We start from the raw sequence: 21,476 nt of genomic DNA on the forward strand, positions 1-21,476 counted from the left end.
TTGTGCAAATTTTTTTTTTTTTTCAACAAAGGTTGGATTTTATTTTCAACACTTAGATAAAAAAAAAAGAACCAAGACATGTTTGGTGTCCATGAACTTGTAATGACCTGTGGATTGCACCTATTTTGCAATTTTACCGCACTTTGAATTTTTTTCCCGTTTTCAAGTGCATGATATGTTAAAACCAATGGTGTCGTTCAAAAGTACAACTTGTCCCGCAAAAAACAAGCCCTCACATGGCCATGTTGACCGAAAAATAAAAAAGTAATGGCTCTGGGAAGAAGGGGAGCAAAAAACGAAAACGCAAAAGGGGTTAATGGAGTAGGTTGAAGTAGTGGCCTGTATCCGGTTAATATCATTAGTGATGGTTTCTGTTTTGATATGTAAGTAGACAGAGCCCTGATCCTGTGCCACCACACCGTGATACTGACTTTGCCTAACATTTTGTCTTCACCTTTAGGAGGACTTGGGGGCTTGCCTGGGCTCAGCACCTTGGGCATGAATGCGTCAAACTTCTCTGAGCTGCAGAGCCAAATGCAGAGACAGCTCATGTCCAATCCTGAGATGATGGTCCAGATCATGGAAAACCCTTTTGTTCAGAGCATGCTGTCTAATCCTGACTTGATGAGACAGTTGATTATGGCCAATCCACAAATGCAGCAATTAATCCAGAGAAATCCTGAGATCAGTCACATGCTTAATAATCCAGATATCATGCGACAAGTATGTAGTTTTATACTTTTCTGTTTCTTTTGTATGTGCTACACTATTGCCGATTGTTTTTATGGTGTTTGGCTGTTAGATAACGAAATCTCCAAAATCTGTTGTCAATCCATTTGTTGTATCCATAGAGATGAACTGCTGAAGGTGCACTTTCCGTTTCCTGGAAGGGGAAGATGGCTATGTGCTGTCACCCATAACTAGATTCTAAATTTATTAGCAATTGTTTTGGATTTTCCTGGTTTTTTTTTATCATTATTATTATTATTATTTAAGCAATTTTATGTTCTCCTGTCTAAATTTTACTTAAAGGGAGCCTATCAGAAACTCTCTAACAGTTAATATGATTATGTAGCCCTTTAAAAGATAAGCCACTCAATCCCTGTGTGACAGTCACGACACATGCATGGAGAGTCTGTTTGTTGGACTGTCACACAGCCGCGACACATGCAGCTGCGGAGCCGAACAGCTGATAGCCGGAGCGATCCAGGTAGCCCTATAGCTTGCCGAATAAGCCCTGTCTCGATCACATTCGCTCGTCTTTACCTAGCAGTACCCTTCCTTGGATGATTGACAGGTTGTTTTCTCTGGTACAAGGATCCTAACCTGTCGGTTTGTCTGGGGAGGTGAAGAATAAGGTGTGAGGCTGAGAAGACCCCCGCAATGCACGTGCATTCACAAATTCAAATTGCGATTTCTCGATGGAAAAGCAGTATTTTGTTGTCCTAAAGGGATCAAATGCTTTTCTTTTAACCCCTTTCTGGCATCAGACTTAATCCATCCATGTGACCTGGGCCTATTTGACCACAGACCGCTCCCGGCACTTTAGCCCTCGAAATGCTGCAATCGTGTACAATATGTCTGGAAAAAAACAATCTCCGTGTCACCGGGATTTATAGAAGCGTTCCAGAGTTATAACCTCAGTGGTCAGAATTGTAAAAATTGGCCTGGTCATTAACGTGCAAACCACCCGTGGGGGTAAAGGGGTTAATTGGCTAAATGGTCATATAAATTGTTGGGTGGGGTTAAAGTTTGCTACATTCCCTAATTATTTCCCGTGATATTTTAAAAAAGCACTGTGTGTTTATTTATTTTTTAGGAATAAATAGGAAAATCTTGCTGCAAGGCAAAACCTGCGGATTTTGCATTTTTCTCCAAAGTCATCTACCAGACTGCATAAGACTATTTAAGAGAAATAGCAGAGAGCTGCTACTGCGCAGGTGGGGGTGGCGCCATCTTGGAGGAGAATTTTTGTTTTCTCCAGTAAGATGGAGCCGCCAGCACATGCGTAGTAGCAGCTATCTGATCACAGCTAGACACCAATAGCTGCTACTGTACAGGCGTGGCGGGCGCCATTTCCAAATTGATTTTTTTTTTCTAGCTGAGTAACATGAAGAACATGTATTATTGCAACTCGCACCTGCCTGCAGAAGGTTTTTTTTTTTTTAAAGTATGTACAGATATTCATTATGTAAACTAGGGGGCAGGGATCAGTGACCTGTCAGCAGGCTGCATTATGAATACCTAATCAGAGCACCACATAAAACCCCCCACAGGCCACCCCAACAGCACGAGCATATCATAAACTGAAAATAAAGATTACACAACAACAAGGCAGATTTCATCAACCAAGGTATGATTTGAATCAGGATAATGGCTCCAACTTGTCACTAGGTTACTGAGCACAATCCTCTTGACAGATTCCCTTTAAAGTCTTGTTGGCAAACCACAAACTGGCGATACCTTTTATACTTGTATCAGTGGGATCGGTATTACATCCTTAGGCCGGCCTCACACTAGCGTGTTTTACGGACGTAAGAGAGGTGCTGAAAACACGGATTGCATACGGTACAATGCTTCTCTATGCCCCAGCTCCTATCAGCCGTATTTTACTGATCCGTATATACGGTGTTCTACGGCCGTAGAAAAAAGCAGCATGCTGCATTTGTCACCGTATTGCACAAAAAATACGCCAATGAAAGTCTATGGGGGCCAGAAAAATATGGATTACACACGGACCAACAGTGTGACTTGCGAGAAATACGCAGCGGTGTTCTAGCGAAAAGCCAGCAATTCAGTGCGGTGTACAGTCATGGCCAAAAGTTTTGAGAACGACACCAAAATTATATTTTCACATGATCTGCTGCCCTCTGGTTTTTATTGGTGTTTGTCTGATGTTTATATCACATACAGAAATATAATTGCAATCATATTATGAGTACCAATAGGTTATATTGACAGTTAAGGCCCCGTCACACTTAGCGACGCTACAGCGATCCCGACAGGGATCGTTGCTGCGTCGCTATGTGGTCGCTGGTGAGATGTCAAACTGTGAGATCTCCCCAACGACGCAGCAGCGATGCGGCGACCTGTAGCGACCTGTACAACAATGTCACATGGCAGCTATTTCATGACGATTAACAGACCTCAATGAGGGACATCCTGTCATGAGGTCGTTGGTAAGGTGTCAAACACAGTGATGTGTGCTACCCAGCGGGACCTCAACGACCAAAAAAAGGTCCAGGCCATTCCGACACGACCAGCGATCTCACAGCAGGGGCCTGGTCGCTGCTACGTGTCACACATAGCGAGATCGCTACTGAGGTCGCTGTTGCGTCACAAAACTTGTGACTCAGCAGCGATCTCGCTAGCGATCTCACTTTGCGTGACGGGGGCTTTAGAATGAGTTAATGCAGCAAGTCAATATTTGCAGTGTTGACCGTTCTTCTTCAAGACCTCTGCAATTCTCCCTGGTATGCTCTCAATCAACTTCTGGACCAAATTCTGACTGATAGCAGTCCATTCTTGCATAATCAATGCTTGCATTTTGCCAGAATTTGTTGGTTTTTGTTTGTCCACCCGTTTCTTGATGATTGACCACAAGTTCTCAATGGGATTAAGATCTGGGGAGTTTCCAGGCCATGGACCCAAAATCTCTGTTTTGTTCCATGAGCCATTTAGTTATCACCTTTGCTTTATGGCAAGGTGCTCCATCATGCTGGAAAAGGCATTGTTGGGCGCCAAACTGCTCTTGGACGGTTGGGAGAAGTTGCTCTTGGAGGACATTCTGGTACCATTCTTTATTCATGGCTGTGTTTTTAGGCAAGACTGTGAGTGAGCCGATTCCCTTGGCTGAGAAGCAACCCCACACATGAATGGTTTCAGGATGCTTTACAGTTGGCATGAGACAAGACTGGTGGTATCGCTCACCTCTTCTTCTCCGAATAAGCTGTTTTCCAGATGTCCCAAACAATCGAAAAGGGGATTCATCAGAGAAAATGATTTTGCCCCAGTCCTCAGCAGTCCACTCCCTGTACCTTTTGCAGAATATCAGGCGGTCCCTGATGTTTTTTCTGGTGAGAAGTGGCTTTTTTGCTGCCCTCCTTGAAACCAGGACTTGCTCAAAGAGTCTCCGCCTCACAGTGCGTGCAGAAGCACTCACACCAGCCTGCTGCCATTCCTGAGCAAGCTCGGCACTGCTGGTAGTCCGATCCCGCAGCTGAAACAGTTTTAAGATCCGGTCCTGGCGCTTGCTGGTCTTTCTTGGGCACCCTGGAGCCTTTTTGACAACAATGGAAGCTCTCTCCTTGAAGTTCTTGATGATGCGATAGATTGTTGACTGAGGTGCAATCTTTGTAGCTGCGATACTCTTCCCTGTTAGGCCATTTTTGTGCAGTGCAATGATGGCTGCACGTGTTTCTTTAGAGATAACCATGGTTAACTGAAGAGAAACAATGATACCAAGCACCAGCCTCCTTTTAAAGTGTCCAGTGATGTCATTCTTACTTAATCATGACTGATTGATCGCCAGCCCTCTCCTCATCAACACCCACACCTGTGTTAATGGATCAATCACTAAAACGATGTTCGCTGCTCCTTTTAAGGCAGGACTGCAATGATGTTGAAATGTGTTTTGGGGGTTAAAGTTCATTTTCTGGGCAAATATTGACTTTGCAAGTACAGTGATTGCTGTTAAGCTGATCACTCTGACATTCAGGAGTATATGCAAATTGCCATTAGAAAAAATGAAGCAGTAGACTTTGGAAAAATTAATATTTGTCTCATTCTCAAAATTTTTGTCCATGACTGTACAGTAAAATCACACTGACCGGTTAGAATAGAATAGCTAAAATAAATGTCTACACATAGTATAGGGGGTGTGTGTGTGTATATGTGTGTGTGTGTATATATATATATATATATATATATATATATATATATAATATATATAATATATGTTTTTTGAGAACATGGATCCATTGTATGTCCGTATGTCGGTTTTGCAAGCCTGTGAGAAAATCTCGCAGTGCGGATTACATACAGAGGATGCCATGCGCAAAATACGCTGACACCCTGCCTACGGATGAGATACGGACCACTATTTTGGGGACTTTTCGGCATATTACGGCCGTAAAATACGGACCGTATTTTTATACGCTGAGTGTGAGGCCGGCCATAGTGTGTAAAATTAGGAAAGGATCAAGCATGTTGCCCAATCCTGTGTTCTCCAGGACAATGTCTGGCATCAGATATTCCCTCACCTTGTATGCGATTTTCATAGATACGGTAACATATGCCGACTAGACATGCATGGCCTTGCTCAATGCAAGTGTACTGAGCGAGGCCGGACAGGTCTAGTCAGAATGTGGCCGTAAATAAGCAGATTGCCTACTTGTGGTCACATAACCACCTTGTACCGGCATTGGAGAATCCTCACAGCATGCAGACTTGTAGCCTAAGGTCCTACAATCCCTTTAAGTGCTTTTGTTGTCTACAATAAATTAAATGAGCCTTATCACCTTTAATTTCCAGACATTAGAACTGGCCAGAAATCCGGCAATGATGCAGGAGATGATGAGGAACCAAGATAGAGCCCTGAGCAATCTTGAAAGCATTCCTGGAGGTTACAATGCCTTGCGCAGAATGTACACAGACATCCAAGAACCAATGCTTAATGCTGCTCAAGAACAGGTATTTTTAAGACGCATCTTTATTAAGTGTCATTTGAGCCACATAGGTGCAAACTTTGGGCTGAAATCTAAAGATATGAGCTGCTTTATCTTCAGGGCTGATGATATAGTGGAGCAAGCGTATGATTTTGTATTTACAATGATTTATAGTGGAAATGTTGTCGGATTTCTTCTAGCCTTTACCAGCTAAAGGTACCTTCACACATAACGATATTGTTAACGATATCGTTGCTATTTGTGACGTAGCAACGATATCGTTAATGAAATCGTTCTGTGTGACAGCGACCAACGATCAGGCCCCTGCTGGGAGATCGTTGGTCGCTGAACAAAGTCCAGAACTTTATTTCGTCGCTGGACTCCCTGGAGACATCGCTGGATCGGCGTGTGTGACACCGATCCAGCGATGTCTTCACTGGTAACCAGGGTAAACATCGGGTAACTAAGCGCAGGGCCGCGCTTAGTAACCCGATGTTTACCCTGGTTACCATGCTAAAAGTAAAAAAAAAACAAACACTACATACTTACCTACAGCCGTCTGTCCTCCAGCGCTGTGCTCTGCTCTCCTCCTGTACTGTCTGTGAGCCGGAAAGCAGAGCGGTGACGTCACCGCTCTGCTTTCCGGCTCACAGACAGTACAGGAGGAGAGCAGAGAAGCAGAGCGCAGCGCTGGAGGACAGACGGCTGTAGGTAAGTATGTACTGTTTGTTTTTTTTTACTTTTAGCATGGTATCCAGGGTAAACATCGGGTTACTAAGCGCGGCCCTGCGCTTAGTTACCCGATGTTTACCCTGGTTACCGGCATCGTTGGTCGCTGGAGAGCGGTCTGTGTGACAGCTCTCCAGCGACCAAACAGCGACGCTGCAGCGATCCGAATCGTTGTCGGTATCGCTGCAGCGTCGCTTAATGTGAAGGGGCCTTAAGACTCCATAAGGATAATCATGAAATGTTAGTGATGCACAGTTAGGAATGTGGTTTTTGCAAAAGTGAATATTTGCTGTTTTCTAAGAAAAGTGCATAGTTTGTACAGTTGAAAAAAGGCACATGTCCGTCATGTTCAGCTGAGGGATGGGAGAGGATAAGGGGGAAGAAGAAGATTTGTCAATTAGTTAATTGTCAACCTACTGGACCAAACTTTCAGAAAACATTTGCATATGTATTTATTATTTTCTTCTCAAGAATGCACCTAAGCCTTTTTTTAACCCATCAACTGTTCTCACTGTGACCAGCTGTTATAGTAGAGTGACCAGCACACTACCAGTTTCTATGGGAAAGACGCCTTGTCTCTGGAGATTGAATCATTTATTCTTTCAACACATGGAGTGCCCTCTTATTAGTAGGGTTTACATGAATCATACTTTTTGTTTCAGCCATTCATTTACTTGCACAAGGTATTCATGTCACCTATTGTATGTCCCCTCTCAAAACTAAAAGAAGAACAGAAAGCATACTTTTAATATTTCCTCATAACCAAGGTTCTCCATGCCCCTTAACAGTGTAGTGTATCTTCTATGTAATTTTTTTTTTTTTTTTAATCTTGAGGGCATTCCTTTCTTTGAAGCGGTGCCCAGAACTGAACTGCATATTCCAGATATGGTCACACACAAGTGATTTGTATTGTTGTAGTATTACATCCCTTCCCTGAGTCCATAAATCTTCTGATATATGGCAATATCCTGCTGGCTTTAGATGCCACTGATTAACTTTGCATACATGTCTGTGATCTACAACCCAATTCCAAAAAAGTTGTGATGCTGTGTTAAAATGTGAAGAAAACAAGAATGCAATAATTAGTAAATCGCCTCTAGCCATAATTTAATTCACAAGCACACCCAGATCCTTCTCTCCGAGTGTCTCTTCTAGATTTCCATCACCTAGCACATACGGTGCCCATATATTATTAGTGCACAGGTACATAACTTTACATTTTCTTTACATTGAGCCCCATCTGCCATGTGGATGCTCAGACACTCCACGCCCGATTCATGAAGGCTTGAGTTCTTAAGAACTCTGGTTTAAAACACTTTAAAAAGTTGCAAGTCTTTGGGCAAATCAGAAGTTCTTTTCTGAAGGCCTCTTATTTTTCAGATCTAACTATTCCTGTATATCCATAGTTGGAACCTTTTGTGGTAGCTGACATTTTACTCCTTGTAAATTTTTTGTTTCCTTTTGTTCCAGTTTGGTGGCAATCCATTTGCATCCTTAATGAGCAATGCATCACAAAATGCAGGAAATCAACCATCGAGAACAGAAAACAGAGATCCTTTGCCTAATCCTTGGGCTCCGCAGTCTGGCTCTACAGGATCACCATCAACAGGCGGAAATGGAGATGCTTCTACTGGTAACAGCACAGGGAACAGCGCCACTTCAACAACAACAAGCGCCACCTTACCAAACCTGTCTTCTGGACTAGGAGGTACTGCATAACCTGTCTACCCTTCATATTGGTGAAAGGGTCTTTCTATGTGTTAAATGAATTTCTGTAAAACATTAGGTATCCAAGGTATAACTTCACAAATACTATTGAGCAGAATGAGACTAGGCCGGGTATTGTAGTAGACTGTTGGGGTTTTTTGTGATGGAATATGACATTACCCAAGGTGTAAGTGTATCTCAAGGTGATCAGGGGGGAAATAATGTCGGCGCTCATCAGAATTATCTTGCAGTATCCTGTAAGGAAGCAAATAAATTTACTGGTTTGTAATGAATACCATCATATACAACATTTTCCTTAGAGAGAGTGCCGCTAAAAGACAGCCATCTAATATGATTGCAGAATTTAGAATCACTTCTGTTTGGAGACCGATATACATTGATGAAATAATTATACTTTGTCTTGAAGCTGGAATGTTTAATACGCCAGGAATGCAGAGCCTGATGCAGCAGATATCTGAAAATCCTCAACTAATGCAGAACATGTTGTCCGCTCCCTACATGAGAAACATGATGCAGTCTCTTAGTCAGAATCCAGAACTTGCAGCCCAGGTAAGCTTCTCTTGTTTGATCCAAAACTCGCAGCCTTGGTGAGTTCCCCCGTTCTATCAATAGCTTGAGGCTTTGATGAGCTTTCCCCATTTTATCTGTAGCTTGTAACTTGGGTGAGCTTTCCCTGTTTTATCCAGAGCTTGCACTCCAGGTGAGTATCTCCTGTTTTATCCAAAGCTTGCAGCCTGGAGAACTACCCCTGTTTTATTCAGAGCTTGCATACTTGGTGAGCTTCTCATGTTTTATCCAGAGCTTGCAGCCTGGAGAACTACCCCTGTTTTATTCTGAGCTTGCAGCCTTCGTAAGCATCTCCTGTTTTATCCAGAGCTTCTTGCATTGGTGAGCTTCTGTTTTATCCAGAGCTTGCAGCCTGTAGAACTACCCCTGTTTTTATTCTAAGCTCGCAGCCTTCGTAAGCATCTCCTGTTTAATCCAGAGCTTCTTGCATTGGTGAGCTTCTCCTGTTTTATCCAGAGCTTCTAGCATTGGTGAGCTTTTCCTGTTTTATCCAGAGCTTCTAGCATTGGTGAGCTTTTCCTGTTTTATCCAGAGCTTCTAGCATTGGTGAGCTTCTCCTGTTTTATCCGGAGCTTATAGCATTAGTTGGTGAGCTTCTCCTGTTTTATCCAGAGCTTCTAGCATTGGTGAGCTTCTCCTGTTATCCAGCGCTTCTAGCATTGGTGAGCTTCTCCTGTTATCCAGAGCTTCTAGCATTGGTGAGCTTTTCCTGTTTTATCCAGAGCTTCTAGCATTGGTGAGCTTCTCCTGTTTTATCCGGAGCTTCTAGCATTGGTGAGCTTCTCCTGTTTTATCCGGAGCTTCTAGCATTGGTGAGCTTCTCCTGTTTTATCCGGAGCTTCTAGCATTGGTGAGCTTCTCCTGTTATCCAGAGCTTCTATCATTGGTGAGCTTCTCCTGTTATCCAGAGCTTCTAGCATTGGTGAGCTTCTCCTGTTTTATCCAGAGCTTCTAGCATTGGTGAGCTTCTCCTGTTTTATCCGGAGCTTATAGCATTAGTTGGTGAGCTTCTCCTGTTTTATCCAGAGCTTCTAGCATTGGTGAGCTTCTCCTGTTATCCAGCGCTTCTAGCATTGGTGAGCTTCTCCTGTTATCCAGAGCTTCTAGCATTGGTGAGCTTTTCCTGTTTTATCCAGAGCTTCTAGCATTGGTGAGCTTCTCCTGTTTTATCCGGAGCTTCTTGCATTGGTGAGCTTCTCCTGTTTTATCCGGAGCTTCTAGCATTGGTGAGCTTCTCCTGTTTTATCCGGAGCTTCTAGCATTGGTGAGCTTCTCCTGTTATCCAGAGCTTCTAGCATTGGTGAGCTTCTCCTGTTATCCAGAGCTTCTAGCATTGGTGAGCTTCTCCTGTTTTATCCGGAGCTTCTAGCATTGGTGAGCTTCTCCTGTTTTATCCAAAGCTTCTAGCATTGGTGAGCTTCTCCTGTTATCCAGAGCTTCTTGCATTGGTGAGCTTCTCCTGTTTTATCCAGAGCTTCTAGCATTGGTGAGCTTCTCCTGTTATCCAGAGCTTCTAGCATTGGTGAGCTTCTCCTGTTTTATCCGGAGCTTCTAGCATTGGTGAGCTTCTCCTGTTATCCGGAGCTTCTAGCATTGGTGAGCTTCTCCTGTTTTATCTGGAGTTTGCAGCCTAGAGAACTACCCCTGTTTTATCCACAGCTTGCAACATCGGTGAGCTTCTCCAGGTTTTTCCTTTCTTTAATTAGAATAATTACAGACTAATCATGTAATTGTGGGACACTACAATATTTCTAATAAACACTTATGCTTTATTGTGGGTGTCCCTCTGATTTCAGTCTTTTCGGTCATATTCAGATTTTATTTCTAACTAATGTACAAGATACTCTCCAGGCGTCTTACAGTTGTCACAATTGGGTGGCGCAGCTTTTACCAGCCTTTCAGAGTCCAATGTCACGTCAGTTGGGAGATTGTAATATAAGAAAAATGTTTAAGAGTAAGAGATTCTGAGGCTGCACTTGTAGCTTCTCATGACAGTGTCTTCATTTACAGTACCTGGTGAGCCTTTATAGTGATAGCATGATTAAGAGCCATGCAGGTCACAAATACGTGGCCTGAAATGTAATACTTGTTGTCTAAGTGCTGTCATTCAAGATTACTTGCACTATGCTAATGTTGTTTGGAGTTTAAAGGGAATATGTCAGCAGTCTTTTACTATGTAATCCAAGAGCAGCACAATATAGGGAGAGCCTGATTCCAATGATGATTTAACACTTACTGCACTGTTTGGAGTAGTTTTATAGAATTCCTGTTTATTCTGATGTAGATGTAGCGGTGGTCTTAATTCTGAACTGTGTATAACCCTGCCCACACCTCTGATTGGCAGCTTGAGGGCGGGGTTACTGCCATGCATGTGAGACCTAGTCAGGTAGCGATAATCTGCTGATAAAACACAGATTGTATTGAAACTACTACTACTACAGCACATTCCTAAAATCAGGCTCATTTGCCCTATATTAGGCAACTCGCAGATTAAGTCACAAAAACCTGCTTTAAGGGTGAAAACTAATAGATGTGGAAGATTTTATAGAACAAGTGCTGGTGATTTTTCTTGGATGCAAACAATCTTATGGAGATGGATGGAGAAAAGTTATGGGTAAAAGTACTTAAATCCCAATCAAGTTCCTTTTTTTTTTGGGTGGGTGTTCGACATATGTGGGTTCTATAATTAAAATCCACAACAGATTTTGCAGTCCAATATAAAACCTCATGGCCTCATTTACATTAAATGGATTTTTCTGCGGATTCTCAAATCTGCAGAATAAATGTTATATTGGGAGGTTTTCCCAGGCTTCCACTGAACAGCAGCATAGGTCACTGATGTCTGATCAGCTGGGGTCCAGCTGTGATCGATGATGATTGTGCCCACCCTAATCCATTCAGTGTCACTATCTTTGCTTTTCAGGCACAACTCTGTATGTTTGTTAGCAGCTGTGCCGGGTATTGCAGTTCAGTGCTGCTTACTTCTCTATGAATGGGACAATACATTTTCCAAAGCTCCTTCAGTCCGCAGATTGGTGTGGATCCAGTATCCGGCATCCAAACAGACTGATATGATGGTGAATCCTAATGATATGCCACTAATAGCAGAGTGCCAGGAAAAATCTAGTGGGTTGAGACATTGCAGATTTTTATGCTTTTGGTTTTCTGGGAAAGTCTAACTCCAATTCTGCAACATACTGCAGAAACATTTCAAGGTGTCAGTTCCCAGCAATGAAAATCCACTACAAAGCTGGCATGTCGGAATATGATCCATTTATGAATGGATAAATGAAAAACTTTCCACATGGGTCTCCAGAATACTCCTAGACCCCGATTCATTCTGCTTTTACACCAGATGTCAAGCATAAAAAGCTTTGAAACGTCGCCAAAATTTCTCCTTAACTTATTGCCACTTTTAAAGTTTTCATACAAGTTTTGTCCAGCTCTGTCAAAATGGGCAGGGCTTGGCAAATTCATGACAAGTAGCAGCATTCACTGCGCTAGAACTCTTACTCCAGTCCTCGCCTGGAGTAAGATTGTGGTGTGGCGCACGCAACTTCACCTCTCTTGATTCATTATAAAGTGTTAGAGGTGTCTCTCCACTGTGCCCTCTTATCAAGACTGGTGAGAAAAAAGCTGGTCTTAAAGAATTGGGGACCTGTTTTTTTTACTAACAACCATAAGGGAGCCAAAGGAGTTCTGTTTTCTCATTTAGCAGCATGTTCACTGGCATCTGTCGTAATTGACTACATGTTACTACTCAACTCGCTCATTATGTACAGTTATTACCAGGTGCTTTTGCTTGTGTTGTTCTCCTGGTTGTTGTTGTTTTTATTAATTAATATATATGTATAATATTATGTATGTATATGTGTGTGTGTATTACATCATGCATAACTGCTTTGCTTTTTAGATGATGCAGAATAATCCACTCTTCGCTGGAAATCCTCAGCTTCAAGATCAAATGCGACAGCAGATGCCTGTTTTCCTACAGCAAGTACGTTTAAAGTGGTTGTCCCGCCATTAAATATATTCATGAGATAGATTATAACAATGAACAATTTTTGTAATTTACATGCTGCAAAGAAAAAAAAAATCGTTGAAGAGTGCCGACATTTTCTTGCATTGTATAGTGCTGCATGGTGTTCAAAGGGTATAGATAGTAATGTGTGTATTCATCTAGAGCGTGTGCTGGTGGGCAGACTTTTCACTCATTTTGTCCCAACATTCCCTGCATCCTGTGCTTATTGCTCACTGTCTACTATGAACTTCTGTACACTCTCAGTAGAAAGGAGACTGACTTTTCAGCTTCACAGTGAGCTCAGGATACCCCGAGAGGAGACCAGTGAGTGTTTAGCTGCTGGATTTACAACACTGCTCATTACCTCTATATAATGTCATGGTCATATCATGCCAACTGCCTACATCGGATATAGAAAAAAACATTTCAAGGGTTATCCAGGACTTCTGTATTTTTTTTATGAGAACTTAGACAGGCAGTTACTAAGTACCTGCCTGTTCTGTCCGCTGCCAATCTCTACTGGCTCAGAGTTGTCATAGATCGCGCTTGTTGGCGATTTTGTGCTTTTCGGTGCCATCACGACAAAAGAGCAGTTTCCTTTCCACTTTGCTCTGTTGACTGGGTGTTTCTGCTGATTGAGAGCTGGCTCTCCGCCGCATAACTGTGAGGAGCTAGCTGTCAATCAGCATGATGTCAGCAGTGACCACTTTCAATTGACAACAGATCGGCAGAGAAAGAGCTGCTCTGCTGATAGGTTAAAAGAAGCAGCATGATTTGTACGTAACTGCTTTGAGCCAGAAGACTGCCACCACAGAACAGCAACCACCCCATAAGAAAAAGTACAAAAGTCTTGGATACTCCTGTAAGCTTTCTCAACCTTTGCAGAAAATGTTCATTTTCCCTAAAAGCTATAAAAAGCAATTTTTGACAGTAATAATAATGTCCTTTATTTATCTTTCCACACAGCTACTGTGCACATGTTTAATTTGATCTTAATTTCAGACACTTTTTAATTTGACCCTACTTTTAGATATCCTGCAAGATAAGTTAGCGTAATTTAGGGGACAGTTGGAAGAGAGTATTGACAGCAAGATCAGACTACAAAGGGTTTGTTTCCAGTCTGTTACCATGGAGACACATAGGTCTGCTTTAGAAAGGACAGTACTTTTCTTAACTACCGTACTTTGTAGATAGTATTTTCATTTTTTTACTTTGTATGAGAAAGCAGTAATAGGTTTGTTGCTGCAATCATTGAAATTGAATGCTAGATTTTTGGCCTAATTTTTCCAATAATCATTGATTATTACTTTTTCCTTTTGCCTTCAAGATGCAAAATCCTGATACATTATCTGCCATGTCAAACCCCAGAGCAATGCAGGCTTTATTGCAGATCCAGCAAGGTTTGCAGACTTTGGCTAGAGAAGCTCCTTCACTTGTTCCAGGGTAAGTTAGAACTAAATAATAAAAAAAGTACAGGTTTGTAATAAATGGCTACTCTACAATCTTACACATTTGTTCTGAATGATCTGAATATATTTTACTTATCTAGGAATCAATGAAATTCCCTGACAAAAAGATGGCAACCGAAGTATAAATATATGGCTGGTTGTAGTGAATGAGACACAGACTATATAACCCTTCTTATTCCCCATGTTTGGCCCTAATGAAATATAAACACTTAGTGCAGGCGCCGTTCCAGAAGTGTCAGCACTCATTCCCCGGGACTCTCATGAGGTGGTTATGACACGTGAGCCCAGTGTCCAATCAGCGCTGGCGTCACTGTCTTCTCCTTCGGACGTATACGTAATCAAGGGAACGTCAGACAACAGCCACAGCTGATGAAGGAGACAGTGACGCCAGCGCTGATTGGGCACTGGGCTCACGTGTCATGACCTCAGGAAATACCTGGGAGAGCGAGTGCCGACACCATTTGAACAGTGTTGGCACAGCAGGTGAGTTTTTATTTTATCGGGGCCAAACATGTGGGATGAGAATGGGTTGTCCTAGTAGTGAACAACCGCTTTTAAGTTTGATTTTGTCGATAAAAAAGCAAAGTCTTAAGTGTAATTTTATTTTTTTTCCTGTTACATCTAGGACTACTGGTTTGGGTGATATTGGGGGCACTGCCAACCCAACTCCTGCACCTGTGAGCACTTCAGGGTCATCTGAGAGCGCAAGTCCATTGTCTGGAATATCTGAACCTGGTCACCAGCAGTTTGTACAGCATATGCTTCAGGCCCTTTCTGGTGCTAATACGCAGGCAAGTAGTCCGACATCCTGTGCAAATGTTAGGCTCTTTGGTGTTTAGAAAAAGGGATTTTTGTGTACTCACCGTAAAATCCTTTTCTTCGAGTCATTCATTGGGGGACACAGACCATGGTGACGACAATGGAAGCAGTTTCCTTCTCTCGCTTTCATAACTTTCATAAATGCCCTCATAACTGTGGTAATACAATAAACCCTTCCTGTAAACGTTAGGAAGCCTTCCTCTTACTGTCAGGAAGCCCAAATAAAGAGTCCCACCTTCGGAAGGACGCCGTCCTCGAGACGTACCTACTCAGAGCACTCACTTCATCCAGAATATGGGGAACTCATTCCATTTTGTAGAATGGTGCCGAAAGATGAGGGAAGAACGATGCCCTCATAACGGTGGTAATACAATACCACCTTGGTAACAAGGGACGAGGATGGCCTGAGAGCAACCTTGCCTTGATGGTAATAGGGGAAAAAAATCTGAAAGAACAGGGCGGCTAGCTCCGAAGACTCGTCAGGATGAGGAGATCGCAGAGAAAAAAGGGCGACCTTCCCTGATAGTAAAGTCTGTCCGGATCAAAAGGAGTCTACTGTAAGACTCCCAGGATCATTAAGGTCCCAAAGATCTAACGGTATGCGATAGGGAAGAACCACATGTGAAGACTCTGCGAGGAAGTCCATATTTGCAGTTTTGTTGCAATAAGATGGAAAAATACTAGTTAGAAAACATGACATGGTCAATGCGGATCTCCCAGGATCACTGGGGCCCTTCCTGCTTCCGAAAAGATCTCAGAAGTAGTGGAAGAGGGGTTAAGGAAACTGGTACCATGGAAGAACCAGAGCATGCGCTGCGATGGCTCTTGGACCTCGAGGCCGATCCCTGAACTCGAGTACATTGGCGTTCAGCCTGGACGCCATCCGACCTACATCTGGAGTGCTCCAGAGAAGACAGATCTGATAGAAGACTTCCGGGTGAAGTTCCCACTCACATGAGTCGGGACCCTGACGGCGTCCGTCGCCCAGAGTTCTACACCTGAGATATGTAGTGCCAAGATCACCAAATGATAGATCGTGGCCCAACAGAGAATGTGAGGTACCTCCGCCATGACGCCTGACCGTGGATACCTGGTAGATGATTGACATATGGCACAGACGTGGGATTGTCCGATTGAATCGGATGGGGTGACCCGCCAGAAGACTGTGGACCTGCTGTAGAACTAGCTGTACCGTTCAGATCCTCGGAACAATGATCAGGAGGAGAGGACTGGCATCGGTAGTCACTAATAACCATCATTGAACCGGGAGAAAGGATCTTCCCTGGATGAGAAAGGAGCTCAGAGACTACCCTCTGAAAGCCTGATTGACCTGCAGAAAGCAAGAGAAGGAAACTGCTTCCATTGCCGTCACCATGGTCTGTGTCCCCCAATGAGGCGTAAGAGAAAGAATACATGTCTATGGACACAAAATGTGCAAATCTAGCTCATGAGTTGTGTGTGTGTGTGTGTGTAATAAATAAAAAATATATATATATATATTGTTTGTTTGTTTGCCTTTTTTTGTTAATTTTCCATCACTATCTATATAAATATTTTGCAGTTTCCTCTTTTTCACAACATTGAGTCTCAAAAGGGAGGAGGCTTCTTGTTCTGAAGAAATTACTTTTCATTGATTGATTTTTCTTTTTTGTCTATTTTGTGGATAAAATGTACAGTTTTATTGTACTCACTGTAAAATCTTTTTTTGTAGCCTTCATGGGGGGAGGGGAAAAGGAACTATGGATTGTATGCTGCTACCTGAAGTCTGACAATAAAGATTAAATCTTAGGGAAAAAAAGCTGATTCCTCTCCAACTGGCCACATCTGGGCAGCAGACGCCCAGCTATTCAGTTAGTGGAAAAGCAGTGGGAGGAACAAAACCCAATATCTGTGTTCCCCAATAAAGGATACGAGAAATCGGAGAACTGTGGTAGCCCTAGAGACAATCTGACTTCTGCCAGACCATACCAATATGCCCCACAAGGCAACCAAATGTCTGAATGCAGCTAAAATAAACGGATTGCTGCATAGCTCTGACTACATCAGATTGTGTAAGAACCTCTCCTGGAGAGGCGAACGAGAGCAATCGCCTCATTAAGGAAAGGCAAAGAATACACTAAAGCCATATTCACACATTCAGTATTTGGTCAATATTTTACATCAGTATTTTTAAGCCAGGAGCAGGAGTGAAACAGAGTCAAAGTATACTAAACATTTCACCACTTCTACATATTTCACCCCCTCCTGGTTCTGGCTTATAAACACTGAGGTAAAATACTGACCAAATACTGAACATGTGAACATGGCCTAAGGATATAGGAGGGATCCGAACGCCAGACCACTCTGTCCAGGAGAAGGAGAGAGACAGGTGGGAGCCCCCATTGGAGCCACACCCTGCTGGAAAGCCAAAATGGAAAGATATCTCTGGTACTAAAGCTGTGGACTGAAAGGCGTCCCAGACGAGATTGAGGGCCCTACACATCGGGTGCTAATACGGTGGCCCAAGTTCACCCTGCCCAGGCAGTCTTGACCCGTGACCTACAAGTCAAGTTCCACTGGATTAGAATAGCCATGGCAGGAATCTGGCCCTTGGGAATCAACCCTGGCTCAAAACAGGCATGCAAAAATAAATGAAAAAGAAGGAGCATCCGACAGGTTCTTGCCTATGAACAAGAGACTTGCCAAATGTAATGGTAGAAACGTGACGTGCAGGGCCCTTGTTCTCTAATCCTGGTCAGACAAATCCAAAGCCTTCCGAACTTTAGACCCAACAGTCCTGCCAGTAAATGACATGGCCAAGAAATTAGGTAGATCTTTGGGAATCTGCAACAAAGAACTGGAGTTCTGGACTCGGTCTAAAGAATCATGAGCTTAGCAGGCATTCAAAATTTTCATTGCAAACTGGGAAAGGAGAATCCTACCATGATTTGGGAAAGACAAAAATTACTTTGACATGTAGAAGCACCTGCCCTGTCACCAGAAAAATCAGAGGTGTAAAATCTTCAAATGCCCTGGCGGTCCAGACAACACAACAAAAGTAATCATCTAAACGTCTTCCGGTAAGCCTTGAAAGAGACATACCTGGCCAGTACTCCCATATGAGGTGAAATGATGGAAGCACTGGGGCCCGAGATATCATAAGAGATGAACCAAACTACTGAACTTGCCACCTCCAAAGGGCTGTAACTGTCTTTTAAGAAGCTTGATCCTGTGGCTAGGCGTTTGGAAGTCTGACTTTTGTCTTCCACTCCATACAACTGCACCATGCTATTGAGGGCAGTCTGGAGTCAAAAGGAAAAGGACCAGTCGTCCCAGGTACCTGATTGCGGACTGAGTCAAGGTATATGGTCCTGCCAGTCCGACCAGAGAAGATACAGGCTGACATGTATAGGCTGTACTCTCCACGTACTCCAAAAAGCCAAGACACCGGTATCTTCCTTCCACAAAAATTTCGGCAATGCAGGGCCTTTGTCAAGCCAAGAAAAAAAAGTGTGCACTTTTTTCTTGGCTTGACAAAGGCCCTGTGTAGCTGAACTATTGCTAATTTTCTTGTGGGTACCCTGGTGTCAATAAAAATCATTTTTGTGGTGCCCTAAATTTTTGGAGTTTGTGCAATATTTACAACCTAGTGGAGGGGCTCTACCAAGTCGGCACTGGACACGGAGTGGTGCATTGGATACACCTTGTTTTAGGCTGTCCTCTCTGTCGCTCCATGGGGTGAAAAAGTGGCATCATTCTACTGTTGCCCATACTACTGAATATTCGGGCTCCTGAAAAACACAAAGGGAAAAAATGAGTTACTAACCATGGCTAAGATAGGTCTGCTACTCAGACCCATGTCTGCTTCTGAATGATCTTAAGCTAAACTGAGCAGCTGGGTGTCTGCAGCCCAAGCATAGCCTTTTGGGGAGGAGTCAGGTTTTTCTCCAATGTAGTCTTAGTGTCAGCCTCTAGGTGGCAGCATATAACCCACCGTTCCTGTGTCCCCGAATGAAGCAAGCTAGAAATAACTGCTTTCTTGGCATAACCCATACAAAAGCAAGCTTCTAATCGTAAATAAGTCTGCCACAGTTTTAGATTAACAATTTGCCAATTGGCTAATTAAACTTGTTTGTGTCATACCATGTAACCGAGGCCCAAGTCAGCTGGTGACATGCCCGTATCTCCGTGCTATTGTGCTGCTACAATGCTATAGGTCAGGTTGGATTCTACTGTGTATTTCTGTAGATCATTGAGGGACTTCATTATATGATCTGCTTTATTAACAAAGACCAGTAGGCATGTTCTGGCCAGTAGGCATGTTCTGGCCAGTAGGCATGTTCTGGCCAGTAGGCATGTTCTGGCTATTAAATGGGTTTCCTACTTTTATTTACATATATGCTAAGCGAGGTTTATAGCCTTTTTCCTTATAGCACTGCCCAGGGCCCCCATAGGTCTCCTAGCTATCTCATACTGGTGGGATGGTATCTGCCCACTGCAGCAAATCACTGGCCACAGTGGTGAAAAACACCTTCCTGGGGGACCTGATGACCAGTGCTATAGAGAAGGTATTCATTTTATTGCTGGTCCTTTCTTGATGTATAAAAAGTGGTGGATGTTTAATGCTGCTATTTTTTCTCCCAGTTACATTGAGTAAATCTAAAGGTAATTATGGTGAACTACTGATGGCTGTAATCACTTTTTTCTTCTCTCGTATCTTTAGAATCCAGAAGTCCGATTCCAGCAGCAGCTAGACCAGCTCAGTGCAATGGGATTCCTAAACAGAGAAGCAAATTTACAGGCTTTAATAGCAACTGGAGGAGACATCAATGCAGCTATTGAACGACTACTGGGATCCCAACCATCATAGCGACCCTTCTCAACACAGAAAAAAGTGTAATTTATTTTTGATAATGGCTTTTAAGTCCCGATAAACCACCTGCTTTATTTCAGTTTGACTCCTGGAATTCATTGTCCTTACAAACTAATGTTGGATGAAGTGCAGTAGTTATCTGAACTGTGGGAATCCAAGCTTTTTCATTTGAGCATATTGCATGTATCACAGGCCACCTCTTCCCTATGCTTTATTGCTTGTTATTTTTCTTTTCTTTCTACATTTGTTTTTTCTTTCTTTTTTTTTTTTTTTTTTTTTCAACGCAATTCGTAAACAGGTTTCAACTAACCGTTTCTTAAGTCGAGTCATTTGCTTTAAGTTCCTAGCCTTTGGTAGTAATTTATATAGAATACAATAACTATACAGAAATGAATAAGGTTCTAATTAGTGATACAGAATCGCTTTTTGTGACTTCAGCATGTATTTTTGATAGCCTTACGCTGTCCGATTCATACTGCTTGGTTTTCATTTAGCGTTCTACTTTTCTCTGCCTTCTTTACCCCTCAAACATTTGCATTTTTCAGCAGATAGTCATAACTGCGCACCCACACACCGGATAAAGTAATCCATTATGTTTAGAAAATTGTGAAGTTAGCAAGCATTCAGAAAGAACTGTCAAGGTGAAAGTTACCGTAGCGGCAATATTCCTATGGACAGAGTGTAGATTTTAGTAGAAGCATTGTAGAAGAGAACACACATGTCTTCGACAGCAAGGCCTTTTGTGGTGGCCTCCTTTTTTTTTTTTTTTTTTTTCTTTTCTTTTTTTCCCCCTTTATATTTTTTAAACATTAAAGTCAAAACTTGACCCGCAATCTTGCCAAGTTTGTATTGACACAAGCAGGTAGCACCACAGTCCACTTCTGTTTCTTGTGACTTGATTTCCGGATGCGAGAAAGTGTCATGTGCTCTAATAATTTTTAACCACATTGTACAAACTGATTATCCTGCGTTTTTATTAGTCGTTCTCTCTCCTGTGCACAGGTAATAAATAAATGCCAACAAGCCCGTTTCCTTCTTTTCTTTCATTTCCTGCCTCACTCTATATCTTTTCAGATTTTTTTATTTATTTTTTTGCAGCTTTACAATTTTAGTTAGAGAAGTTTGTTTTACAGAAACTGGAGGAACTTCATCTAGTTCAGTACTAAATACCTTGTTGGTTCCCCTTCACACAGACTGTTATCTTAAAGGGAGTCTGCCACTCCCAAAATGGCAATTAACTCTTTCACGATCTTGGATTTATCCATAAGTCCAGGCTTGGATATATGGATATGCACAGGAGCTGTGCATGCGCGATTACCGCTTGGTAATCAGCTGATATGAGAGCTGACACCCGTCACTCACTGCTTTCACTAACCCCCTAAATCCTGCGATCAATATCGATTGCAGCATTTAGAAGGCAAGCAGACAAGGGGACCCCCTCTTTCCTCTGATCGGCACCCCGTGCAACACTATAGCTGGCGCCGATTGTTGCCATGATGACCCGATTTCGTCATGACAACATCCGGGTCACCAGACTAGCAAGTTGGTTAGATAATGCGCTGTGCATGATCTAGCAAACTTGTGTCGGCGCAGTTACAGCTGCAATCAGAGTTTCTGAAGGTCAA

The 21,476-nt window shown here is 42.7% G+C and overlaps 1 protein-coding gene across 1 annotated transcript in view; it reads left to right on the forward strand.

The window, feature by feature from the left end:
• The window catches only part of UBQLN1 (ubiquilin 1), a 40,984-nt gene extending 20,110 nt beyond the window's left edge, over positions 1–20,874 (forward strand). Inside the window, exons 4-11 of the mRNA XM_069762746.1 lie at positions 461–723; positions 5,533–5,691; positions 7,866–8,103; positions 8,530–8,672; positions 12,604–12,687; positions 14,039–14,154; positions 14,806–14,971; positions 19,702–20,874. Of these exons, the coding sequence (XP_069618847.1) occupies positions 461–723; positions 5,533–5,691; positions 7,866–8,103; positions 8,530–8,672; positions 12,604–12,687; positions 14,039–14,154; positions 14,806–14,971; positions 19,702–19,848 (1,316 nt within the window). The 3' untranslated portion in view covers positions 19,849–20,874. The remainder of the gene's footprint in view (positions 1–460; positions 724–5,532; positions 5,692–7,865; positions 8,104–8,529; positions 8,673–12,603; positions 12,688–14,038; positions 14,155–14,805; positions 14,972–19,701) is intronic.
• The last annotated feature ends 602 nt before the right edge of the window (positions 20,875–21,476 follow it).

The sequence above is a fragment of the Ranitomeya imitator genome, chromosome 1 (assembly GCF_032444005.1).
Source record: "Ranitomeya imitator isolate aRanImi1 chromosome 1, aRanImi1.pri, whole genome shotgun sequence".
In the NCBI taxonomy this organism is placed as follows: domain Eukaryota; kingdom Metazoa; phylum Chordata; class Amphibia; order Anura; family Dendrobatidae; genus Ranitomeya; species Ranitomeya imitator.